The sequence below is a fragment of the Sander lucioperca genome, chromosome 2, assembly GCF_008315115.2.
Source record: "Sander lucioperca isolate FBNREF2018 chromosome 2, SLUC_FBN_1.2, whole genome shotgun sequence".
Taxonomy (NCBI): Eukaryota; Metazoa; Chordata; class Actinopteri; order Perciformes; family Percidae; genus Sander; species Sander lucioperca.
In genome coordinates, this window is record NC_050174.1 from 21,446,151 (window position 1) to 21,471,086 (window position 24,936).

The following is a 24,936-nucleotide window of genomic DNA, read 5'->3' on the forward strand; positions in this document are numbered from 1 at the left end:
CATCATTCTGACTTCCTGTGGGAATAAAAGTGCCTCAGAAATGGGCAGTGCATGATTTAATGCGGTGGTATCATTTTCCATAGGGCGAGAGTGAGAACAGAGATTGTGGACCACCTGACTGGTGTCCTTGATGATCTTTAGAGCTTTCCATATTGCACAGGCTAATGTACCTATCATGGGGTCTTGTGTGCCACATGGTTTTGGAAGCTGGCCTTCAGCAGTTTGCAGTCCTGCCTTAAGCAGTCCAGTGGCCATGCACTAGTGTAATGCACGCTGCGAGAACGCTCCCAGTGTGGCAGTGCTAAAGGTTACAGGCACAACTGGAAATAGTATACTGCTTCACAACATCGCATTACATTGAGGTTTTATATCTTATTTGCTTTTTTGTAATAAATCCTTCTTTTTTTGTGTCTCAATTCATATAGTTCCGTGAGTGCACTTACATGTATTTCACTGTCCACCATTGTGTAGTGCGTACTAGGGCTGAACGATTTAAGGAAAGAATCTAGTTGCAATTTTTCTGCCAGATATTGCGATTAAGATTTGATTATTATTTTTTAAAGTTTGGCTAAAGTTCAATATTGTCTGTCTAATAGATCAAACATGTCATGAAACGCTATAACATGAGACACCATCAAAACCACTCTATGTCTTTATGCGAGGAACATAGATATGAATTTCCAGCGCGATATCACCACCGTTCCAAGTGATATGTAACATTTTTCCAGCATTTAGCTCATGAAAAACAGATAATAATAATAATAATAATAATAATAATAATAAAAAGAGGAACAGATAATGTTATTCAATCCTGGCTGAAACACAGTGGTGATTTCCACTCGCAGCCATTAGGTGCCGCCAGTGTGAGGTGGCCCTTATGAGGCTTTGAATGAAGAGTGTAAAAGTGAAAACAAGTTTACAGCACGAAGAAAGGGGTAAAAGGGGAGCATATCAGCTGGCCCTTTGTTTGTAAAAGTTTTTTTGATACACACACACACACACACACACACACACTCTCTCCCTTCCTGTATATGGGCAAACTGGGGTAGTCCTGAGCGATTACAGGAAGTCAGCAATTGCTTGGGGAAGAGAGATAAGAGTCTGATTGTGCATGTGTGCACACATAAAAGCAAGGCCATCTGCACTCAGCTATTGCTAATAACAAACACACCTACCGTCACACAACCAAGCCCAGTCACACAAACCAGTGACAGTCCTGTGTGTGTGTGTGTGTGTGTGTGTTCTTTCTACGTTGTGTGTATGATACTGGCCATTTCCTTTGGTCATAGTAAGCAGCAACTCTGTGTGTGGTTTGTTAAAAGGGGAAATCCCTCTGAGGTATTGAGGGAGAGGGGGCAATCAGTGTGCAGGGTGGACAGTATCTCCCAGCAAGCCTTGGATTTTCTGGGAATTTCAATGAGGAACTAGTGAAGTTGCTGGAGAAAAAGAAGTCTGCTCTGCTTCACAAACACACACAGATGATACATTTTATGTGGGAGCAGGTAGAACAGGTAGAATCATTTGAATGAAATTTGTATGTTTGGTAATATCTAAGGTAGTACTGCAGATTATAGTCTTTACAGTTACACATTCACTTCCTTTTACAGCCATACTTGGGGGGGGGGGTTCTGTGAGGCTGCACTTAGGCACAGTGGTGCTTTGAGCTAAATGTTACATCAGCATTTAGCGTAAACATCAGTAACATCAACATGCTAACATGCTCACAATACCAATGTTAAAGGTCTCATATGCTCATTTTCAGACAATTCTACAATAACATGTTTACATGCTTTATTGTTCAAAAACATAATTTTTCTCATACTCTCTGTCTGAAGATAACTGTATTTATATTTTTATTTACGTACCTCTGTGCCTGTCTCTTTAAGCCCGCCTCCCTAAAAGCCCAGTCTGCTCTGATTGGCCAGCCTTTCCGGCTCTTCCTCGGAGTCTCTGCACCGTCATTGAGCTCAACAGTGTGGTTCCGGAAGTAAAATCCCATTCATTTTCTCCATAACGATTCTGATTATCAGTTACAATGTCTAAACCATCTGAGGTAGACTGACCATGATCTCCGAGGTTGTGAAAGGAAGGTTTCTGCTCCTGTAGAAGCTAGAAGTCCGTATAAAATCAACCTTGTTTTAAAGAAAAACACGTTTTATTCGCGGGCAGTCGGACTCAATGGCCAATCTAATTGGTGGAGTGCTAATCTGGAAATGACGAGTGGGATGAGCCTGACTGACGCCTCTCAAAATCTGACAAAAATCTTTTAAATTGACCTTGAAGTCAAGTCTGAAATGAAGACAGATTCAGCATGGCTATTTCTCGCTTAAAAAGTTTTCAGAAACACATTTCGGTGAACTATCTTCGTAAAATATGAGATCGTATTCCGAACGAGCCGCCATTATGCTCGGTTGTAAAATCCGTGAGCAGCCAGACCCATGTGACGCGTTCGTCATTTTTTGGGCGACAATACAGATTAGCGCCCCCGCTGTTATGGAGACGTATTACGTCTCGCGCACGGGCAGAACGTACGCTCAAGTCGGCGTCGTTCGGTGTGATCAGAGGCACTTTTTTGACCAACTCGGGGAGGCAGTCAGTCCGACTGCCTTTTCTGCTGAAGGTCGGCCGTCGGGTTGGTGTGTCAGAGCCTTGAGACCTGTTTCTGTCTCAGGACCGAACTCTCGCGAGATCTGGCAACACAGAGAAGCTAACGTCAGCTAACGTTCGTTTACGCCCTAGCAAAACTAATCTCTGTAATGCTAAATGTCTTTTAGCTTTGTAAATATCTAATGTTAGCAATTTAACATTAATAATATAAATTCAAATATAACTCTTCATCCATCCACACGACGTTCACTACACGTTCAAACAAGGTTAATTTACTGTTTATCAGACCCCAGATGAGACAAGAAGCTAACATTATAGAGATGCTGTATTCCACCGACACGCTGTATTAACGTTACTGTTTTAAAGGAACACGCCGACTTATTGGGAATTTAGCTTATTCACCGTAACCCCAAGAGTTAGAGAAGTCCATACATACCCTTCTCATCTCCGTGCGTTCTGTAAGGCTGTCTGACAGCTCCAGAGGCAGCAGCCCATCACAGTACATGCAGGTAAATGGTTCCAGTAATCCTACTGCTCCCACTAAGTGACAAAAACGTCACCATGTTCCTATTTACATGTTGTGATTTGTATAGTCACAGCGTGTACAAAAAACAACGTAACATGAGACACAGCCATCTTATAACCGTAAACAAACTGGGAACTATATTCTCAGACAGGTTTGCTGCAAAGCAAATCATTCCGCCCAAGTACTATATTCTTCCGCCTGAGAATATAGTTCCCGGTTTGTTTAAAATATGTGTCAAACCATTCTGGATGAAGTATTGTGATGCTGCAGAGACGTCCCGGCCTACACATCCTATCGTACAGACTAAAGAAATGAGAGCCTCGCCAAAAATCGCACTGTAATCATTTTAATTTCTTTTAATTTTAATAATTTTCAATGAAAATGAGAATAATAATCGCAATCGCAATATCAGTCAAACTAATCGCAATTAGATATTTTCCTCGTATCGTGCAGCTCTAGACAAGAGACTCAGCTCACGACACGATACACGATATTGGTTTCACAAGAACGAGACGAGATTTTAACACGAAATATGAATGGAAAAATAGCATTTTAGTCAATCGAAAGTCACAAAATGAAAAATGAGCACTGTGAAAGGTTCTTGCCTCAAACTGAAAGGACTGGCTTCTGTCCTGTATAACGAACCTCTTCAGACCCAATAACTGCGGCGTGAGTGAAGCTGTGTATGACCTTCTAATAGGGTTGTACGATATTGACAAAATGCGATATTGCGATATCGATTATTAATATTGCGATATCGATATTAATTTCGATATTTTTAAACATATGTAAAATTACAAACGTTACGGGAAAACGCATCAAAATAGATTCATAACAAATTAAACAAGTTTTCTTAGAACACAAGGTTTATTTCATATTGGAGTGGTACAACATGAATAAATAAATAAGGACCATGTCTACAGAACAGGACATGTTTTACTGGCTGGACAGTATAAAATAAATAAATAAAAAGAACAGGACACAACTTTTCTTTCGCTTCTCTGATTCGTTCCGTTTTGTTGTCTCTATCTATTTCTTCACTTACACTGTCACTCTGTCGAAATATGCACACGTGGTACGCTCCATAGGGTTTGTCACGTAGTGGACCCGTGCGCTGACGTGCACTAACGTGCAAGTGGCACGGTAACTGGCCAATGAAACATGATCATTATAGCCTTTCAAGCTCTAAATCAAACACACACGACTAAGCCACACAGCCAACGGACGGGACGGAGCACTCCACAAAATAGACTAAATATTGCATACTTATTGCAACAATTTTGATATATTGCGATAACGATATTGAGTCGATATATCTTGCACCCCTAGATATAATATTGCACACAGTGATATTGCGATCACGATATTGTGTCGATATATCTTGCACCCCTACCTTCTACCTGAACTACTTTAGTTTACTCAAAAAAACAAAACCAAAAAACCCGAATGACTACGTTTCTTTAGTCTTATTTTAAGTGTAAACCATAATCAAAGTAGTACTCTCTCAATAATCAAAGTGCAAACAGAGACTGACCAATTTCTCCAAGCATGATACACTGCTCAGCCTAAAGCCGCCTACACACAATAAGCGATTTGCCCTCCGTGCACCGCTAGGTAGGGCGCAGAGCAAAGCGCAGAGAGCAAAGCGCAGCTCAGGTATTCGTCATCAAGGGAGGCAAGGAAGCTATTTCCCGTTGCTAGGTAATGACAGCTGTTATCTGTAGGTCATCATTGGTTGCGCTTTCGAAAGGTCAGCGGCAACTAGGTCAAAGTTGAAATAATTTGAACTTTGAGTGCAGCACAAAGCGGCAAATCCGAGCGGCGCACAACGCCAGGGGTAGCGCATAGCTCTCCCCACAGGAAATCAATGGAGCGGCCAGCACAAAGCGGTTTGCCGCCTGTCATGTGTAGGCGGCTTAATGTATGGTCATGTTTCACAGTGATTAAGTTCTAAATGCACAAACAAATAACCATCAAAAACTCAACAGATGATTTTGTGTAGACAGGAGACAGATTTCTCTGTTTAATGTCAATACCATATCAAGTTACAAACAAAAAGTTAGAGGATGGAGCAGTAATTGGTGACAGATTGTGTGTGTGTGTGTGTGTGTGTGTGTGTGTGTGTGTGTGTGTGTGTGTGTGTGAGAAGTGAACAGCACACTTACTGTATCTCTCTCTCTCTCTTTCACACACAGACAAACAGTCACATGAATGAGGTTCTCATGTCAGCGCTGAGTCACATTTACCGGCTGCAGACTGCCATGAGTCAGATTCTTCATTTCACACATCTCTACTTCATTTTGTATGTTTGACGATTTGTTATGTCCTGTGTTCGGGTCATACATTTATGCTTTTTTCCCCTTTTGTTTCATACGTTAGTGTGAAAGAAAGTTATACATACACAAGTTAAAATTCCAGTTGCTTATAATGCATACTTTTGACATACAATCAGTGGGGGGGGTCAAAGACACAAACACAAAAACACGTGGACAAAAACACACGTCTGCTGTCTATGAATGGGCAGTTGTTTGCTAACTTGCCATAAAACGTTACTATATGGTGATACAGGGCTTGACATGAACGTTTTGTGGCACTACAAGTGCATTTACGTTTCATTTGTCCATGCACAAAAGTCACTTTTATAATTCTTTTTTTGTGTTTTGCTAATACAGAATTCAAACAAACCGTTGAAAGCATCCAAACACTATCAACATTAATAAAATGCAGTAGAAACAAATGTGTCCCAACAATAGATTTCCCCTTCAACAAGAAAAAAGGATCTCCAGACTCCTTAATACAAAGTAGTACGTTGCACGCCAGTGTGCAGTGTATCACCAGAGGTAGTGGTGACTTGAACTTGAACTTAAACTATATCTAAAATCATTTTGTAGACATGGATTTTGCCTCTAAATGTTGGTGTTAACTTTTTTTTTTCCTTTCTACAATTTCACTTTCTACCCGGCAGAGGCTGATTACCAAGGGATCCTTTAAAAGGTGTAGCTACTTTACAGTTGATTATTAGCTGATATTGAATCCACTCTGATGGATATGGCTCACCCAGGAGGCATCGGAGGCTAGTCTACTCCTCTTCTCCCTCAGAGAGAAAAGGCCAGCTGGGCTCAGCTGTAGGTTAACCATCTTCTGTCTTTCTACTTGTCCTCTCTTCTGCCTCTCATGGGTCTACCTCAGTATATCTAGCTATCCATCTCCGGGCAAGCAATTATTTATTTAGAAAATATGTTTCGGTCTTAGACCTTCATCAGGTAAAATTACAACAATAACTGACAGATAAACGAGCAGTGGAGTAGTAACGCTACAAGGCAGAGAGCCAGTCGTTAAAGAGTCAGATTTACTTAAAGCTTCATCCACACAAGCACATTGCTATCGCTGTTGTGGAGATAATAGGTAGACGCTCAGTCTAGGTGCTGGTTAAATCAAACATGTATACTCATTCCTCCTTAAACAGTAATATACATTACCAAACATAATATAAACAATAGTCAGAATATGGCTATATATCATTTAAACTCCCAATAATGCAAGCAGAGAAAAAGGATTCAAACACTTATTATATGGGATTCTCAGACATTTTCTCCCATCCGTAGACAGCACTTCCTGTTATCTATGATATGCTTTAAAGCCTCCAACTAACTAAACGGCTGGATGCTTTTATTGTGAAAACGCCGGACCGGATGCTATGTTCCGTTCGAACTAGCAAAGCCTCGCAAGAGAAGCCTTGACAGCGGTACAGAAAACAATATTTAACACCACTTAGTTCTTATTTAACTCAACCACAACGTACTTAACAATCCTAACAACAAGTAGTAAAAGTATAAACACGAGTGACAACTGTATTCGGCTCGTTGTCTGTGAACGATGTGGCGACGGGGTAACGTTAAGGCGGAGTTAGCAAGCTAACTAACACCGGCTGGCTTGCTGGTTCCGCCGTGCTTTCATGCTGCATCGCTTACAGAGAATGAGCTGAACAGCGGGCTGGGTCTAACGTTAGTTAATGTATTCGTTTCAAATCGGTAAAATAAAATCGGTAACATAGACGTAATGAGTGGCACATAACGTGAAGTAACATGATATTTTATTTTGTTTGAGTTTTAACTTGTCCAGTGGGTCAAGTAAATTTCTCTTTCACTTGCCCTACAAAAAAATACACTTGTCCCGGACAAGCCTTAATGTCAAACCCTGGTGATATGTCAGCGTTGTGTTTGACATTTGACTTATTCTGATGCGCCAAAGTAGCAAGAAAATAAATGACTTCAACTTTAATTAATAACTTTATATTCTTTAGTTTTGATTTTATTGTTTGGTTTTATTAATTAAGGGTATTAATATACCCTCTCTCTCTCTCTCTCTCTCTCTCTCTCTCTCTCTCTCTCTCTCTCTCCTCTATTGTCCCAGCCTCTATCTAATTCGTCTTCAGTCCATTTACATAAAAAGCAAACATTTGTCTTTTCCGGACATGTGCTGTCAAATCAATGTATGTGTTGCTGTTCAGTTGTGTGTGTGTGTGTGTGTGTGTGTGTGTGTGTGTGTGTGTGTGTGTGTGTGTGTGTGTGTGTGTCTGTGTGTGTGGGTGTGTGTGTCTGTGTGTGTGGGTGTGTGTGTCTGTGTGTGTCTGGATGCAGCCTTGGTTTTTAGACTTAGTCAATCCCATCATTCCTGCTCACTTGTCAACAAGGATTAGCACACTGACACACATTATGCACATTATACACACACACAGCAGTGGCTGTGTGTGTGTGTGTGTGTGTGTGTGTGTGTGTGTGTGTGTGTGTGTGTGTGTGTGTGTGTGTGTGTGTGTGTGTGTGTGTGTGGGTGTGGTGTTTTAACTACATGCAACAAAGACTTCATATATGGCTTGTGTGTGTGTGTCACATCTAAAGAACGAGGTGACATCTAACTGCTGCAACTAGAAGCTTTCTCGGACAGAAATTAGACTTGTTCTGACATTAGTTAGATAGTATTGAGATATCTTCTGCAGAGACAGGATGTCCTGGGAATAAATATCTGTTCTGTTAAATGAGTTTTGATACTATTTTCTTCGGGAATAAGTTTAAACACAGATATGAAGTCATGTTTACTGACAGCTATGTCTTATCTGACCCGTAAGTGTGTGTGTGTGTGTGTGTGTGTGTGTGTGTGTGTGACTCAAACCAGCAGCACAAGGTTGCAGTAGAAGTGGATTTTGCTCATATATGACACAGCATTTCATTTAAGTCCAAGGCACAACAGAGTGTTGTTGTCATGATTTGGGGCATGCCAAGACCACTATAAAAAGACCTTATGTTAACTCTTAGACCATGGCGCCACCAGCTGGAGGGAGCACCAATGAGCAGAAGGAATTTCTTGTAATTCATTTCAAACACCTACAGTGGCACGCATACGTTTATGAACCCATGCTAAAGTTGACTAAAAATTGGATTTAAAAAATCATCTTTTGGAAATTGATCTTAATGCCTTAATTAAAAAAGGAGGAAAAATCCAACCTTTAAGGACACCAATTTTCTTTGTGAATGAATAAAGTATCGTAAATAAATAAAATAAATGTTCTTCCTTAAAGTGCCCATATTATGAAAAAAATCACTTTTTCTGGGATTTGGGGTGTTATGTTGTGTCTCTGGTGCTTCCACACACATACAAACTTTGAAAAAAATCCATCCATGCTGTTTAGAGTGAGATACGGTTTCTGAATGTGTCCTGTCTTCAGTCTCTGGGTGAGCTGTTCAAAATCGGCACGGCTTTCTACGTCACAAGCCGAAACGAGCAGGCTAACCGCAACCATTAGCTCGTAGTTAGCATGCTAACGCTAATGCTAACACTAGCATGCTACCTCGTTCTCAATAGCAAAGCACTGCTACAACACACACAAGTTCACCATAATCTACAAAAGAACTACTTCCATGTGCGCCCTCATTTAGAAGTCTCCCAGCTAATCCTGCCTTACCGAAGTTGTAGAAACAGCCTTTCTTTTACTGTCTATGGAGCTAGCTAGCTGACATGATCTACATCTCAGCTACTGCGTATGCGCAAGTGCAATCAAAGATAGTACAGAAGAAGAAAAGAGGTCTCACTCTGTAGCTAAAACAGAGACCAGCTGAAAAGAGGAGCTGCAGCAGTGAGAGAGAGCGGTGCAGTACAACAAAAATATGGTGTTTTTTGAAAAGTAAACCATGTAAACCTATTCTGGTACAACCTTAAAATACAATTATGAACCTGAAAATGAACATAATATGGCTGCTTTAAAATACAGGGGGCATAAGTAAGTACACCCCTATGTTAAATTCCCATAGAGATATTTTTCAAATCATCTCTCAATGCAAATCAAACCAGCTATTAGGCTAACTGAAATAAAACCATGCCAATCTCTAGTTTGTCTGTCTGTTTGTTAAGGGGTTTCGCCAATTTCACTGATTGGGTTATTTTTTCCGGCTGCAGCTTTTCTATAAAATTTCAATCTTAGGCACATTTTATTTTGAATCATTATATTTGAGTTATGAATTTTATCACACCTTTTATTTGCCTTTGATCCATTGTGTTGATGATTTCATCCGATTCCGATACCAGTTGCGTAGGAACCGCTTCCATAGTGGAAGCGGGATTCTGTGTTTTTATGCCCATTTGTGCCCCAGTCCTGGGAATGAACGTGCGCGCGTGCATGCTGTGTGTGTGTGTGCGTGCGTGTGGGGTGACATCTCCCTGTGTGAATCAGAAACAATGCCGTGTCTGTAGTCCTTTTAATCTGCCATCTGCTCCCTACTCAAACTGATCGTTTCAACATTTTAATATCAGCCTATGTAACAGACGAGTAGGTAGACAGTAGGGGTGTCTGGATCGATATTAGAGGTCGACCGATTCATCGGTTTTGCAGATTAATCGGCACCGATAGTTGATTGGTGGAACTATCGTTATCGGCAAAAATCCATACCGATAGTTTTTCCTGGTTGCGTCCGTTGCTGGAGCGCCTGAGAAGCGCGCGCTGTCATTCATTACACAGTACGCGAGAGCTGAGAAGGGTCTGCTGGCATCATGCATTACAGAGGCAAAATAAAAACTATCACTGATGCCTCGTGTTGTTTATTTTCGACACGTGTTACTGCACGCTGCACGGAGAGCACATGCTGTGCGGAGAAGGCTGACATCAGATGCGCGTTTAAAGCATCGACAGCAAAAAGGTATGTATACAGTACATTTTGTCATATCATTATAAAGTTATTAATTTGTTGAATAGATTCTGCATTAGTAGAGAAAGAACAGCACAACAGTATGTTTGTTTGCTTTCGAGGCGGAGATGACACTAAACATTAGTAGTAGGCTAACTTACCTCAAGCGGTTAAAACACTGACAAAAATAAACGCAAGTCCGACCCAAATGTCAGAATCAGAACCCTAAAGGATCGCCCACGATCCCAAACGGCACCTCTGATTCATATTTAGATCATTTAATAACAGTTAAACGTAGAGACTTACTGATTGCTGCAGCTAAAAGCTAACGAGTTAGCCGTCACGGGGGTGTCTTTGGTGTCTTTCTAGCCTCTACAGGTGATTTTCTATCCAGCCTGGAACTTGTGCCTTTTTTTGGGGTTGTTGAGCATTAAATCCAAACTGTTACATCCAAGATTTATCCACTTGATGTCCATAATTCATCACGTTTTCGGTCATTTCTGCTGCTAACTCCGTGCTACCCATAGACAGTAGGTGCTACCGACAAGGGGATCTCCCATGATGCCTTTGTTTATGTTTTCAACCAATGGGAAGGCAGGTCCGTCACACATTACGCCTTATATGGGCATCCAAGCGAGAACAAAGAGTACCGGTATAAAGTGGGAAAGATAGATCCTTCCAGGTCAGAGATCGTCTGTTACCGTTCTACAGAGAAGAACGGCGTCAGTGTTTTGAGATTTGGCATACATTTCGGCCTTTGTCCTTTATATGAATTATAATGCTCATTATGTTTATTTTTGCACTGGATGACTCCAGATATGTAGGAGAACTGTTTTAGACAACACACATGCTTGTGTAGCATTGCTGTGCAGTTAAACAGTTACATGTTGAGGTTTTTATTTATTTATTACTTTTTGTTTCAGTTTGAATGAATGTCTTTTATTGACTTCAATATTTATATTTATATATTTATTTCATTTAGCATGTTTTCATGGTTCAATACAGTTTTTTTTATTTTTTATAATAAAGTTCAGTACTGTTTTACTTGGAGTGTCATGTTTGTTTTTATCCAGTATCAATTCTAAATACTATCGATCGATTAATCGGTTATCGGCAAATACGGCCCAACCTAGCTATCGGTATCGGTAAAATCCACTATCGGTCGACCTCTAATCGATATGTCTATTAAATCCTCAACAATCCAATATTATCGATGCAAAGTGAAAATATCGATATATATTGTGAAGATGCCCACTTTATATTTATTCTTTAGCATTAGAAAGAGCAGTTTGTCTTTGATTGAAATGTCTGGAAGAGCTTAGTGATGAAATTGTGAAATCATATTTTGGTTGTTTTTTGCAAATAAATATGACTCTCACTAATGGTGTTAAATGATCCTGTGTATCGTCTCGTATCGGTCGAAATCTAAATGGGTATCATTGCAGACTTTGTGATATCAGTAAATGTTGTATTGTTGTCCAAAGCATAAATATAATATATTGCGATCAAACGTGTGATTTACCCCCCTAGTAGACAGAGCAGCATAGAATATCAGTTACAGACACATACATAATAATATCACTCTGTGTGTGTGTGTGTGTGTGTGTGTGTGTGTGTGTGTGTTAGATATACCGTCTAACTGAAATGTTTTTTTGACAGCTCATTGTTTCTCCAATCAAATCACATTTTGGTCAGCTGTTGTTACACCAAGCCATATATGAAGTCTTTGTTGCGTGTAGTTAAAACACCACACACACACACACACACACACACAGCAGCATACACCAGCAGGCAAACGGGTTTATATTCTAATACGCATACTCATTAATGGATCGCTAAGCAACAGCAGACGGTTGCCTAGCAACAACATTACCAGCCAGCAAGATGGGTGTGTTCAAAAGTCACCCGTGTGTGTGTGTGTGTGTGTGTGTGTGTGTGTGTGTGTGTGTGTGTGTGTGTGCGCGCGCGTGTGTGCGCGCGTGCGTGCGCGTCGAAATACGAGACTAGATATTGTCTTAAATTTTGGATATAGTAATATTGTGATATGACCCAAGTGTTGTCTTTTCCTGGTTTTAACGGCTGCATTACAGTAAAGTGATGTCACTTTCTGAACTTACCAGACTGTTCTAACTGTTCTATGTTTTGCCTTTCACCATTTAGATATTGCATCCATGGTACTGATGATTATTTATCAGAACTCTCATTGTGTTAATAATTTGTGAAAGCACCACGAGTCAGTCCTACAATATCGCCGCAATATCGACTATCGCGGTGAATTTGGTCAAAAATATTGTAATATTTGATTTTCTCCATACCGCCCTGCTCTAACCTGAATGGATATGATTGGACGTTACTAGTCAGCTGGAATGAAAGTAATCAATTCTAATAGCTCTCTCTCTCTCTCTCTCTCTCTCTCTCTCTCTCTCTCTCTCTCTCTCCATCCCCAGGAAGTGTTGACAGTGTGTGTGGGACCTCTGTCGTCGTGAGCTATCATGTTCCGAAACAGCCTGAAGATGTTGCTGGGAGGCAAACCCCGCAAGAACAACAACAGTGGTCAGTACCTCTCCGTGTTATAACATTAGTGTTATTATATTATCTTGTGGACCCTATCATCTTGTGCGTTTATATATAATAAGGATTAGTCTTTGATCCAGACTAATCGAAAAAAGTACTGTACATTTCCAGGATAAAGCCTGACATCCTCACGCACCTTGTCAGGCTTTGCCCCTCGCCTTCCACTCTCCCTCAAAATCCCCTCGCTTCAGGAAACAACAACAAACTCGGAACTAGCAAGCTACACGCTGAAAATGGCAAGTTTAGAAGAAAATTTGGATGGTGCAACAAGGCAGGCCTGATTCATTCTTTCGGGGAATGATTGTAAAGATTTACAGAGAATATGTTTACAGCATTTCCTCTCTAACTGAGACGTTTTGGGACCGATTGGTGGGATTTGCTGTGGACGAATGTATAGCCAGCTAATTTAAATGACTCACGTTACTGTATTGTGTGCAGTGTTGGGCAAACTACTTCCAAAATGTAATACATTATAGATTACTAGTTACTGTCATTTGACAGTAATTAGTTATATTACAATATTACTGTCTCTGAATTGTAATGCTTTACACCACTTTTGCATTACTTTTAAGTTACTTAAACCAAAATAACAGCGGAAGTTTGACTTGACAGGTAGTTTGTGAATTTCACCACCGGATCAATAAAGTCTCATCTTTATCCACTTTAATACATCATTGATTATTTATAATATTTTGTATAATTAATATGAATATGCAAATTAACTAAAGTTATTAAAATAGTAAAAAAAAAAGTAAAACGTACAATATGCAAGTAGGAGAAACTGAAAATACTCAAATAAAAGTACCTTACAGTTGTATTGAAGTACGGCCTAGTTAATTTCCACGGCTGATAAAATGCAATGGTTTTTACGTGCAGCAAGCCTAAACATTAATTCAACATGTTTATAGCTGTTCTTACGAGAGCACAGTTTGAATTTGCTCAGCGAGTCACACTGGCATTGAGTAATGATGCTCAGTAACTATGCCCTTGTAGCCGAGTTGCACCAATCACATCGGTGTATCTGATATAGGTGGGCCAGAGGCGAGCTAAACAGATGACGACAGCGCTGCGACGTCAAAGTCATTAATAAACATTGCAAGATGGCTACGGATGAACACCAGTGGTTTGAAATGGCTTTGGCCGCTACAATGAACAAGATAGACTTGGCTTTTTATCTAAAAGAGGAACAGAAGACAACCCTCGAATCGTTCCTTTGCAAGAAGGACGTTTTTGCTGTTTTGCTGACCGGATACGGCAAGAGTTTAATCTAGCGTATGGGTACATTCTGGATATGTCACCTTGTGTATAATAATGTAAAATAATGTCCATCTCGCAAATGTATCTGTCTCTGCAGTCATATCAACCATCGAAAACAGCAACAGGAAATAATACTCACGGCTTTTTATTTTCCTGTGAAGAAATGTTTCGTGGTGTTGGTGAATTCTTAGAAAAACAAAACGCTAAATGTTGCGTTGTAACGGGTATAATATTACCGAAATGTAATTAGTAATGCGTTATATTACTGCGTTACAGCAAAAAGGAATACATTACTGTAAGTGTGTTACTTTTGTAACGCATTACTCCCAACACTGATTGTGTGTAACAGTTAACTTCAGGGACAAGCGGGGTCTTAAAAAGTAAAAAAAAAGTCTGAAATTTCAAGATTACAATTTTAGGCCTAAAAGTCTGAAATATCTGTTGTGTTCTAGGTCTTAAATAATTTTAAACAGGTCTTAATTTTTCTGCGTCCATGTAACGCTACCTCTAATGCTTAGAATGTTGTTGTTTTTTATTCCATGGTGTTGTAGTTCTTTCTCTTGTAGTCCAAATATAATTCTCTGTATTACGACTACAAGTGAGACAAACATGCAACTTATATTGCAGCCAATCAGCTTTCGTATTATTGGCACGAGTCTATTTCGGATGGCTTTGGGAAAGTGCAAGTTTAGGGATACTTGGCTTGGAAAAGACTAAACTAGGGATTGAGTTTAAGTCAGTTACTAACAGTGTATTTGAAGGCTACTGCTTTTATGCAAGAAAGCAATTCATTTTGTGACTGCATGTTCTTTTCTTTTTATGGTGTTGTGATATACGTCCTAAATTTAATTCATAATGGTCTTGAAAAGTCTTGAATTTGACTTGGTGAAACCTGCAGAAACCCTGATAAAGATCGCCTCTAGTCTGATTGTACAAACACAGTCACGTCAGAAGCTCCGTATGTGTTTATTTTACAGAGAAAATGTATCCCCTATTCTGACGTCTAGTTGTCAGTTTGCAGATACTAGTGATGTGGTGGTTCAGAATGTGCCAATATTAGTTTATTTCAATAAATCTGAGAACATGACATGGCAGAAATAAAAGCCAAATTAGTAAGTAAAATAATTAGGGCTGTCAAATGATTAAATTTTCTTAATCGAGATTAATCGTTGAATTTCTGTAGTTAATCGCGATTAATCGTATGTTTTATCACATGATTAAAATTCTATTATTTTGCATTTCAGAACTGTTTTTAAGTACATATTAACAATGGAAAGCAATTCTTACCAGTGTATCTTGATTGGGAATCAAATGAATGCAAAGAAAGTTACTCTATGAACTTGATTTTAAGATTTGTATTTGTTTATGATATATTTAATCTAGTCACACATTTGAATCTAGAGTCAATATTAGGGTTGGGTATTGTTTGGTCTGGATACCGGTGCTAAAGCGGTACTTTTAAAACAGTACCGGTGCCTTAACGGTGCCTGAACCAATACTTTTTAAGAAAGTAAAAAAAAAAGAAGGGTACTAAACAGTTGGCGACATTAAAGAACGGCTTGTTTATTGCTAAGGCCATATCATCAAAATTAAATGTTTAATAATAATGTAATCACTATTACAATAACTTATTTCACCAGTAAATAGCTGTTGAATGACAAAAACAACCACCAGATGGGAAAAGGGCATTTAACAACAACTTTGAATGCACCACGAAGCTGTAAATTACCAGTTTCATTGAACGCATCTCAGCAGCTGCAGATTGTTACATCCCGGTGTCGGAATCCTCTACAGTGAAATACAGTCAAACTTTACACCGTTTAGCGTTAGCTCTCAGCATTTTAACAGTGTTTAATCCAGCTACTAGCTAGCGGTAGGCTAACGTTGTTGTTGTAGCTGCTGTTGAGTATAGTGTTAACTAGCGTCACGTGCAGCGATGTTTCTGCTGCCTGTAACGTCTGTTTCAGAGCATCAGAGAGAAGTGCAGGCATATCAGTGGCACCAGAATGAGGCACCGAAATCCGCGTTGCTATTCCTGCAGCAGCAGGATGTGTTACGAGGAAGTACTGCAAAATAGTAGCCTGTTAGGCACGACGCAAAGCCGAGTGAAGTGAAAATAAATTAATAATGCGATTAATACGATTAAAAAAAAATTAACGCATTATGCTCTGCCCTTAATCGCATTGCGATTAACGCGTTAATGCTGACAGCCCTAAAAATAATCCAAATAACTTAAAAAAATTAATATTAAAAAGAATATATATGAAGAAAGGATAGGCTGTCTTATAAAAGTGTCTTACGTATGTAAACAACACTAGATCTGTTCTGGGTTTCCACCGCAGACACTTCTACTAAATGTAGGCAGGGGATGTTACCGGATGGTAAGAGCTAAAAAAAAAGGGGGGTTTAAACCTTTTTATTCCTCACTGCTCTATCCAGCTCTCGCTGTATTTCCTCTTCACCGACGATGCAGAGGAACGTCTGCACCAATCACGGACTGCAGTGTTTCTAGCTCCACCTTTTAGTATCGGACCAGCGTGCTAGGTACCTCAACAGAGCGGTAACGGAAAAAACGGGGACGAAATGGAGCAGTTCTGTTGGTACCATCCACAACTTTTGACGATGGAAACGCAAAAACTAACCGCTCTAGTTTGTGACAAACTGAACTGAACCGGACTGCTCGGTGGAAACGAGGATTTAGATGTTCTTCTGGTGGTTTCCTTTTCATACAGCAGCCTCTTTCGGTCTCCAAACTCTCTCTGATTCTCCGTCTCCTGTTCACCAGGTGGCAGTGGCCTAGAGTCAGAGGGGTCAGAGGGCAGGATGATGGAGGGATTCACTCGTTCGCTTCCCTCGTCTCCCCTCCTCAACCTTCGCCTGGTAAAAAGAACTGGTAGGTCTGTGTGTCTGTCTGTCTGTTAGGGCTGCACGATATGAGGAAGATATGAGATAACGTTGTTGAATATTGCGATAACGATGTTACTTGCGATACATCAACAGATATTGAAGTGTACCCAGTTCTGCTGCTTTCAGTATTCTGCTAAAATACAACTTGCTAGGAAATCATTTCCAACATTCTTTTATTGAACAAATTGAACATTGAATTCAATATAAAAGGGGCACCACTAAAAAAATAGTGTCAGTTACATTTTAAAGTGCAGTTTTCTACTCCTTTCACAATGTGTCGCAGCCCTTCACGATGTGTTTATTGTGCCAGTTGAATTCGCAATGACGATTTAAAAAAAACAAAAAAAAACGATATACAGTATTGTACAGCCATTCTGTCTGTCTATCTATCTATCTATCTATCTATCTATAGATCTCTATGTATATGAACATATTCCCGGTCAAATTCACAAAGAATGGATTGCGGCTGCTGATGGCTCAATGAATTGTGCATCACGTGCAACTGCTATCTGCCCAGTCTCGAGGTCCAATTCACAAAAGATACTGATGATGATATTTGATGATATAAAAGCACAACCACGGTCATAAGTTGTTTGTTTTTTTTGCTGCTGAGTGCAATGTGTCCCTTTTTGCGCCTGATTGCAATTGTCCACGTGGCAATGTATAAATGTTCAGACCGACGAGGTGCAGTGGCGTTCCTCAAGACTTCAGGAACAGAACAGATTGAAAAGATGGTGGGGTGTGTTTTGGTAATTGACTGGATGCTTTCACTGTTTGACTTCCTGCCCGGCTGTCTAAACGCCCCGCGGCTCGCGTGAAAATAGACCTGGCGCGCTTCTGGGACGCACAGTGACGCGGGTGGTGGAATATCAAGCATTGACTTGAATCACTGCGATTGCACGCCTAGGGTCACAGCGCCTCTAAAACGCAGCGCAGACGTGCCAGTGGAAAATAGGGGTAACCGTGTGTGGCTATTAGCGCTGATCTAGGCTCATTTGCATAAAAAAGGAGCTTTGGCAACAAATGTATTCATATTACCTCATTTAAATACGTGCAAATTGCACAGGAGCACCGAGACGCTATTTGCGTGGTCGTGCACTTACGGCTGCACTTCACACTTTGGGAAAACTTTGAGAATGAAGCGGTTCCTTTTTGTCTTATTTTTGCAGGTTTAGCGGCCGCAAATGCCGCAAAATCCTTTTGTGAATGTGCCTGTCTGTCAGTGCGGTGCACATACATTATACAGCATAATAACAATCTGTCATACAGTAAGTCAAATACAGGAATACACATTCACACATTCTAGACGACACACACACAGTCATCACACAGAGGGAGAAACAGATGGCAATCCCCCGCGGAACTGTTGGTAGCTACGACGCTAACGTTAGCAAAACAAACATGGCTGCGTGCCAGTGTCACACTGTGTTCTGTGAAAAAGGTGATGTCACACATTTCTGTGCACCAATCAGGATTTAGATACATTTGAAATTCAGATTTTTTTGATTGTTAAACTCATTCATATCAGATCAAAGATGTCAGCTTATGAAACATATTTTGAACCAGATAGTGTACACAGAAAGGTTATATGTTAGGAGTTTTGGGCAATAGACTACATTGTGATGCAATCATTTTATGTGCTAGTCAAGCCATAACCCATACAGGAATTACACCCCTATGGAGTCTAGCCACTGTTTCTAAGTACAGACAGAATCAAGGAGAAACCACAACCAGGGCTAGAATAGTTTCTTTGTTTTTCCTCTCTCTCTCGCTGTGTCTCCTATTTGGTCATAAACACACACACAGCTGTGACCTGTTACTCTGTGTCTGGCAGCTGAATTGGGGGGGGGGGGTGTTGACCTTTGACCCTGCATTTGATCGTCTCTCTGTGCCTTTTGTGAGAGACAAAACAGAGAAATGTAACCCAAGCTGCTGCCAACCTCTCTCCTCTAGTCTCCTCTTTTTTTCCTCACCTCTTCTTGTCTCCTCTTCTCTAGTCTCCTTTACTTTCCTCACCTCCTCTAGTCCCCTTTCTCCTCTCCTCTGGTCTCCTTTACTTTCCTCACCTCCTCTTGTCTCCTCTCTCCTCCTCTCCTCTAGTCTCCTTTACATTCCTCACCTCCTCTATTCTCCTCCTCTCCTCTAGTCTCCTTTACTTTCCTCACCTCCTCTAGTCTCCTCTCTCCGCCTCTCCTCTCCTCCCCTCTCAGGGATTTTTGTCTGCGTTAGCAAAGTTGGCCATCTGGCTAACATGCAGGAACCGGGCTCAGGGTACCGACTGTGTAGAGCCGGTGCTGGTTCTGGAAGGACTGGTCAATGTTTGATTGAGGGTGGAGCATTCCTATTACTGGATGATGGATGGTGTTATGCTCTGTGGGGGAGGGTGGTGAGTTGGTGGTTAATTTTTCATTAAGAAAGCACATTTAATATGTTTGACAGGTTTTATTTTTTTTAATTTTAATTAGGGTTTCCTTCTCCTGACTTGATTTAGATTTTTGTGATTGCAATTCTTCCCTGAAAATGGTCCCATAAAGGGACTTTGAAAAGCTCTCCTCCTCTCCTCTCCTCTGATTTGACATTTTTCCTAATCATTACCATGTGGAGTCTCGCTCCGACTCTCTTTCTGTGTCTCTGCCACTCGCTCTCTGTCAAAACAGACACAATATGAGCCAAGACAACTTCTTAAAGTCAGAACACCATGCCCACATACACACACAGCAGTAACTACAAACGAGAACTAAAAACCAAACCACAGTAACTGCACTCTGGTTACCGCATAGTTACTGCATTCTTGTTTTATAATGCTACATGCTGAAGTAACTGCACTCTGGTTTGGTCATATGTGAGGACGTTTTCACACCTATAGTTTGTTTGCTCTGGTCCGAATCACTTAATGAGTTTGTAAACTTGGCGTTTTCCTCTTGGTTCAGTTTCGTTTCACACAGACAAAAATCAAGTGAACCAAAATGCAAACCACGCAAGAACGTTCACTCGTCTTATTAATCAGATGTGAGCAAGAAAGTAAATACAGGAAGAAGGTCCTGTGTTCTGGACTAGTGCACATTTCTCTCATCAAAAAAAAAAATCCAGACATTGTTTCACAAGCGTCGTTACCACGTCCCAACTTTAACTGACTGTAGATGAGATGGGATCAGCAGGTGAAACAAACAGAATAGGCTATTTGCATGTTTTCCATTTTACCGTTTTACATTTAGCTTTACTGTTCATTTAACAATTAGATTTCACATTTAGATTTTGATTTAACCGTTACAGAGCAACATTAGCATTCATTTGGGGTCATGTTTTTGGCCACCTGGTGAATCTAAGGCCATTATTAACTCACTTTTAGCTCTGTTTTTGGTCTCCACCAACTCCTGAGAAGGATGGGCACAGTTTTTTTAACAGTTCTGATTCCAATTCAGATTCTTTCCTTTCTATTCCGTTTGTTATCGATTCTCGGTTCGGATTTTTTCAGGGGTGGAGTTGAAACGGGTCACATGCTTATTTCACAGACAATAGGAACATTTTATTTCGATTCAATGGTGATAAACAGTTTTACCGGGCTTTTTCAATGTAAAATAAAGCCACACTTCAGAGCGCCGCTTACTGTGCTCCATGGCTGCAACACAACAAGCACCTTGAAGTACGGTTGCCGCTACGGTAACCCAGACTTGCACGTGTTAAATTTGGAACCGATGATCGGATTAAAAACCAAATTATCCAAACGATTCCATTTAAAAAAAAAAACAGTTCCATTGGAATCGTAATTTTTGAAACGATTCCAAGTTGGAACCGGTTCTCGATAGCCAATCCAACTCCTGAGAGAAATATCTGTCTCTTAGCTGCGAAATGCTCCACTGTGTTCACCAGCTAGTAGCTAACTGTGTCTGTCTGCGGTTTGGTGCTGAGTACAGTGGTTTCTTAGAGCTTTGCATCTGAAAACATCACTTGAGAGCGGTGAGAGTAAACCAAAACAGTAAAGTTGTGGGTCAGACAGCCAAACAATAAAACTGTTGAAAGTGACTATAAAGCTCCGTAAGGCCAAGGGGAGCTGCAGATTCAGGTGATACTTTATTGTAGGTTCATCAATCAACCTCTTTCATATTGTCACATTGTTTTCACGGTGTCATTTGATACATTATGATTGCAAAAATAGGGTTTAAAGTTGCTTTATGTATTAAAAATGCAAATGGATTTATTATATTGGTTCCGATTTGAATATTAACAGTTGGCAGACTAGTCTCGCATTTAGTCGTGCAACAGAAAACTCCGATTGGACAGATAGTCTAGCTAGCTGTCTGGATTTACCCTGCAGAGATCTGAGGAGAAGTTAACCATAGTCCAGAAATCCACCGGAGTTTAGAATGCCAACACAAAGAAAGAGGAAGGTGACGGACATCCGGCCGAAAGGAGGGACATCTGGGGGAATTTTCGGCGGCACTGGAACAATACTGGAAGTGGAACATCGTGGATATAGACTAAAGGCAGACAGACACCTAGCACAACTGAGATACAAGAAAGCTGAAAGACCACATTTTGATATTGCATGTTCCACTTCCTTTTCTGAATATTATCCAAAGGCAGAGTGCATTTCTCATAGTCCATGGTAATATGAAGGTTCTATGGCTTGATGATGATTTTTTTGGTAAAATAATGAAGTGAAATGAAGGCATTACAACCTTTCTATTTAGCCTGAAAACTTTTTTTCCTCACCTCTTTTGTTACTGCTCTCCTTATTGTTTTTTTTTTTTTTTATGTTCAACAGGAAGACCCTGTAAATCTCAGCTCAACTATTTCTTTAAGTCTTCATCCTAACCCTATTTTTCTCCCTTTCCGCTTTTCATTGAAAAGATCTTTGTTGATTGAAAACAACTCCAGAGTTCAAAAAAAAAAAGCAGTTTTAGAGAGATCAGAGAGGCAAACATTGAAGCATCATACTGATGTTTCATTCAATCCAACTCTTTATTTATTACTTTTCTGTCTACATCTTTCACATTTTCCGGACTAAAGTGGATTACAGCCTTCCATCTTCACTTTGCTTTGTGGTCAGACGCTCCTCTGTTCTTGGAAAAGGAGTTCCACTGTAATTTCAGCATTTCTTTGGTCTGCCGACCTACATGCAAGTCTCCCTTCCAGATTCTCTCTCTGGCTGTGTTTTCCTTCTGTTAGAAGAAAGAAGTATGGACTGTCTTTCCAGACTTTCCTTGCACTTCTCGACCTATATCTCTTCACTCAGCTCCTCCTGCAGTCCTTCCCTTTCTCTCCTGTGTGTGTGGGTTTGTGGGTGTGTGTGTGTGTATGTGGGTGTGCGTGTGTGCGTGCATGCGTGTGTGTGTGTGTGTGTGTGGTTTCTTTTGGGTTGGAGGAGGGGAGGTTTTGATTTGCTGTGCAGTCAGACGAGGGAGGTCGTCTTTCAGACCAGATATGGGGGCTGAAAGAAAAACTCTTAAACACTTGGAAACTTTTACTTCTTGTGCTTCCGAGGATATCATCTGGAGAGATTTACTCTTTCCACCTCATGCTTTAGTTGTTTGTTTGCTCTTTCTGTATGGTTTTGAGAAAGGCTCTACCTGTGAATGAGAAGGATTGCATTTTTTTTGGGCTACAAAGGACAATACCCAGTGGGATTACATCGTCCAGGTCTGCTGGGAGTTGTGGCCAAGTTTTCAAAGCGCATGTGGATTCCGGTTTCCCCTCTGAAAGTAGCAACGTACCTATACTGAACCTATGAGGAGTTTGGCTATTATGTTTGCATGTTTGACTATCCTGCTTATTAACCGCAGTCATTCTGCTTTAGAAGTTGGAGTACCTCTAGGGTTTTTTATTTTTAATTTTCCTGGAGAGTCTCGTCCTCCTCTTATCTTTTCTTCCCTACCTCCTTCATCTTTCTCTCCCTCTCTCCTTTGTGTGCTCTGGAGAAGGAGGAGCTCAGGACCAAAAAGAAGAGGACTGGATAGTGATGTCATGTGTATTCACATTTTCACCAAGAAAGCTTAATGGAGAGGACGCACGGCACAACAGCAGTTCAACAAACTACGCTAACTGCTGAGATAAAGAACCTCGCTTTCATTCGTCTTGGTAACTGTTGTTTTTTGGGGGCAATAACAGCCCCTCTGAATTGCTGACTCCGCCCCCTCTCCATGGAACCACTCTGAACCCATCAGAACCCCACTGCCAGCTAGTTATGGACTGCACGGCGGCTATTTTGAAAGCATGCGCCCGCTCGAGAACCAAGTGGTGTCGCCATGAGCGGTCCTCTGTGCATCGCCCGTGGAGACCGGCGGACGGCTGCAGTTGTGGAGCGGACGTCACAGCCGTCACTGGCCATGCCTCTTCCCTCCTGCGGCGCTTGCTGTTTTACGCCTGCTGTTGTCAGTCCCATGAGGACAGCTCTGAGCTGTGTCGGGAATGGGTGGATCATCCCGGCGAAGCACAGAGAGGAGGAAGAGGAAGGAGTGAGGAAGAAGGTGAGAGTGAAGGACTCTCGCTGTACCGATGTTCTTGTTTCAGGTAGACAGGTTTCTAACCAGGGTCAAAACCTGTAATAATAGTGTCAGTCTTTGGGGCTTTTTCATATTTACTAATGAGAATGAATGCTATTTTGTGTTTTTATATTTTATAGAAGAAGAAGAGATACTTGATTGATCCCCAGGGGGGAAATTACATTTTTACACTCTGTTGATAGCCTATATATTACACATTACACACAGGCCCGAAATACACACACATGGACAAACAGGACCTTTAACATGCACTAATGGAGAGATTATTAAAGGCCTGAGCAGTTGGGGGGTTTGGTGCCTTGCACAATGGCACCTCAGCAGTGCCCATGAGGTGAACTGGGACCTCTCCAGCTACCAGTCCACAGTCCGTACGGGGACTTGAACTGGCGACCCTCCAGTTTCCAAGCCAAGTCCCTATGGAATGAGCTACTGCTAATTGTATTGATATTGTGTTTTATGTTTCAGGGAAAATGTGTGTTGAGAGTATGGACAGAAAGAATCCAGAGAAAGCTGAAGTCCTCTGTTAGCCTCTGTTTCATTAGCCTTTCTTGCTCCAATTCATAGCGGACCTCTTAGTTCATCAGTCTCTTTGAATAGCTGAAACATATTCCTCATGGGAGGGCCAAATTCTCTGGGTGGGCAAAGCAGAGAAAGGGTAACCTTGCTCCTTATGACCTCATAAGGAGAAGATTCCAGATTGGCCCATCTGAGCTTTCATTTTCTCAAAGGCAGAGCAGGATACCCAGGGCTCGGTTTACACCTATCACCATTTCTAGCCACTGGGGGACCATAGGCAGGCTGGGGGAACGCATATTAATGTTAAAAAACCTCATAAATTGTATGTGGCCTTTTCTTTTACTGGGTGCAAATATTCCACCAAAACAAGTTCCTTTCCAAGACTATATTGCAGAGCCACTGTCTTTCTGCGTCCCAAGACAGTTGTGATTGGTTTAAATAAATGCAAACCACCCAGAGAGTTTTTTTTCTCCTATCCCAGAATGTGTGTGTGGTGTAGCCAGACCTTACTCCACAGCGCTGTGGAAATGCGAGACTAGTCAAAAATGAATGTAGATGATTGCTGGCAGCATGAGTTGACTTGAGACGACAGTAGGGCTGGACGATTTTGGCTAAAATCATAATCACGATTAATCGAACAAGTTACCTCGATTACGATTATTAAACGATTATTTAAAAAAAAAAAATCTTTTCCTATACTGTAAATATGTTCACGGTTATTTTTTCTAATGAAAGAGTGCATAATCCTATCTTTGTGATTCTAAAATAAGGAAACAGCACACAGATAGCAATTAAGGCTTATTTATTAAATATTTCAAACAACTGAACTGAAATCTACAACAGTAGATTTTACAATGAAATAAAAACGTCT

The 24,936-nt window shown here is 40.8% G+C and overlaps 1 protein-coding gene across 2 annotated transcripts in view; it reads left to right on the top strand.

Moving 5' to 3' along the window:
- LOC116045006 (protein TANC2-like) overlaps positions 1-24,936 on the top strand; it is an 87,463-nt gene that overhangs the window by 5,125 nt on the left and 57,402 nt on the right. Inside the window, exons 2-3 of one of the 2 annotated variants that reach the window (XM_031292500.2) lie at positions 12,756-12,861; positions 16,925-17,032. In XM_031292500.2, coding sequence (XP_031148360.1) covers positions 12,801-12,861; positions 16,925-17,032 — 169 coding nt within the window. In that variant the 5' untranslated portion in view covers positions 12,756-12,800. Of the gene's footprint in view, positions 1-12,755; positions 12,862-16,924; positions 17,033-22,342; positions 23,514-24,936 lie in introns of those variants that run through there. The other variant, XM_035994698.1, reaches the window with a different exon arrangement.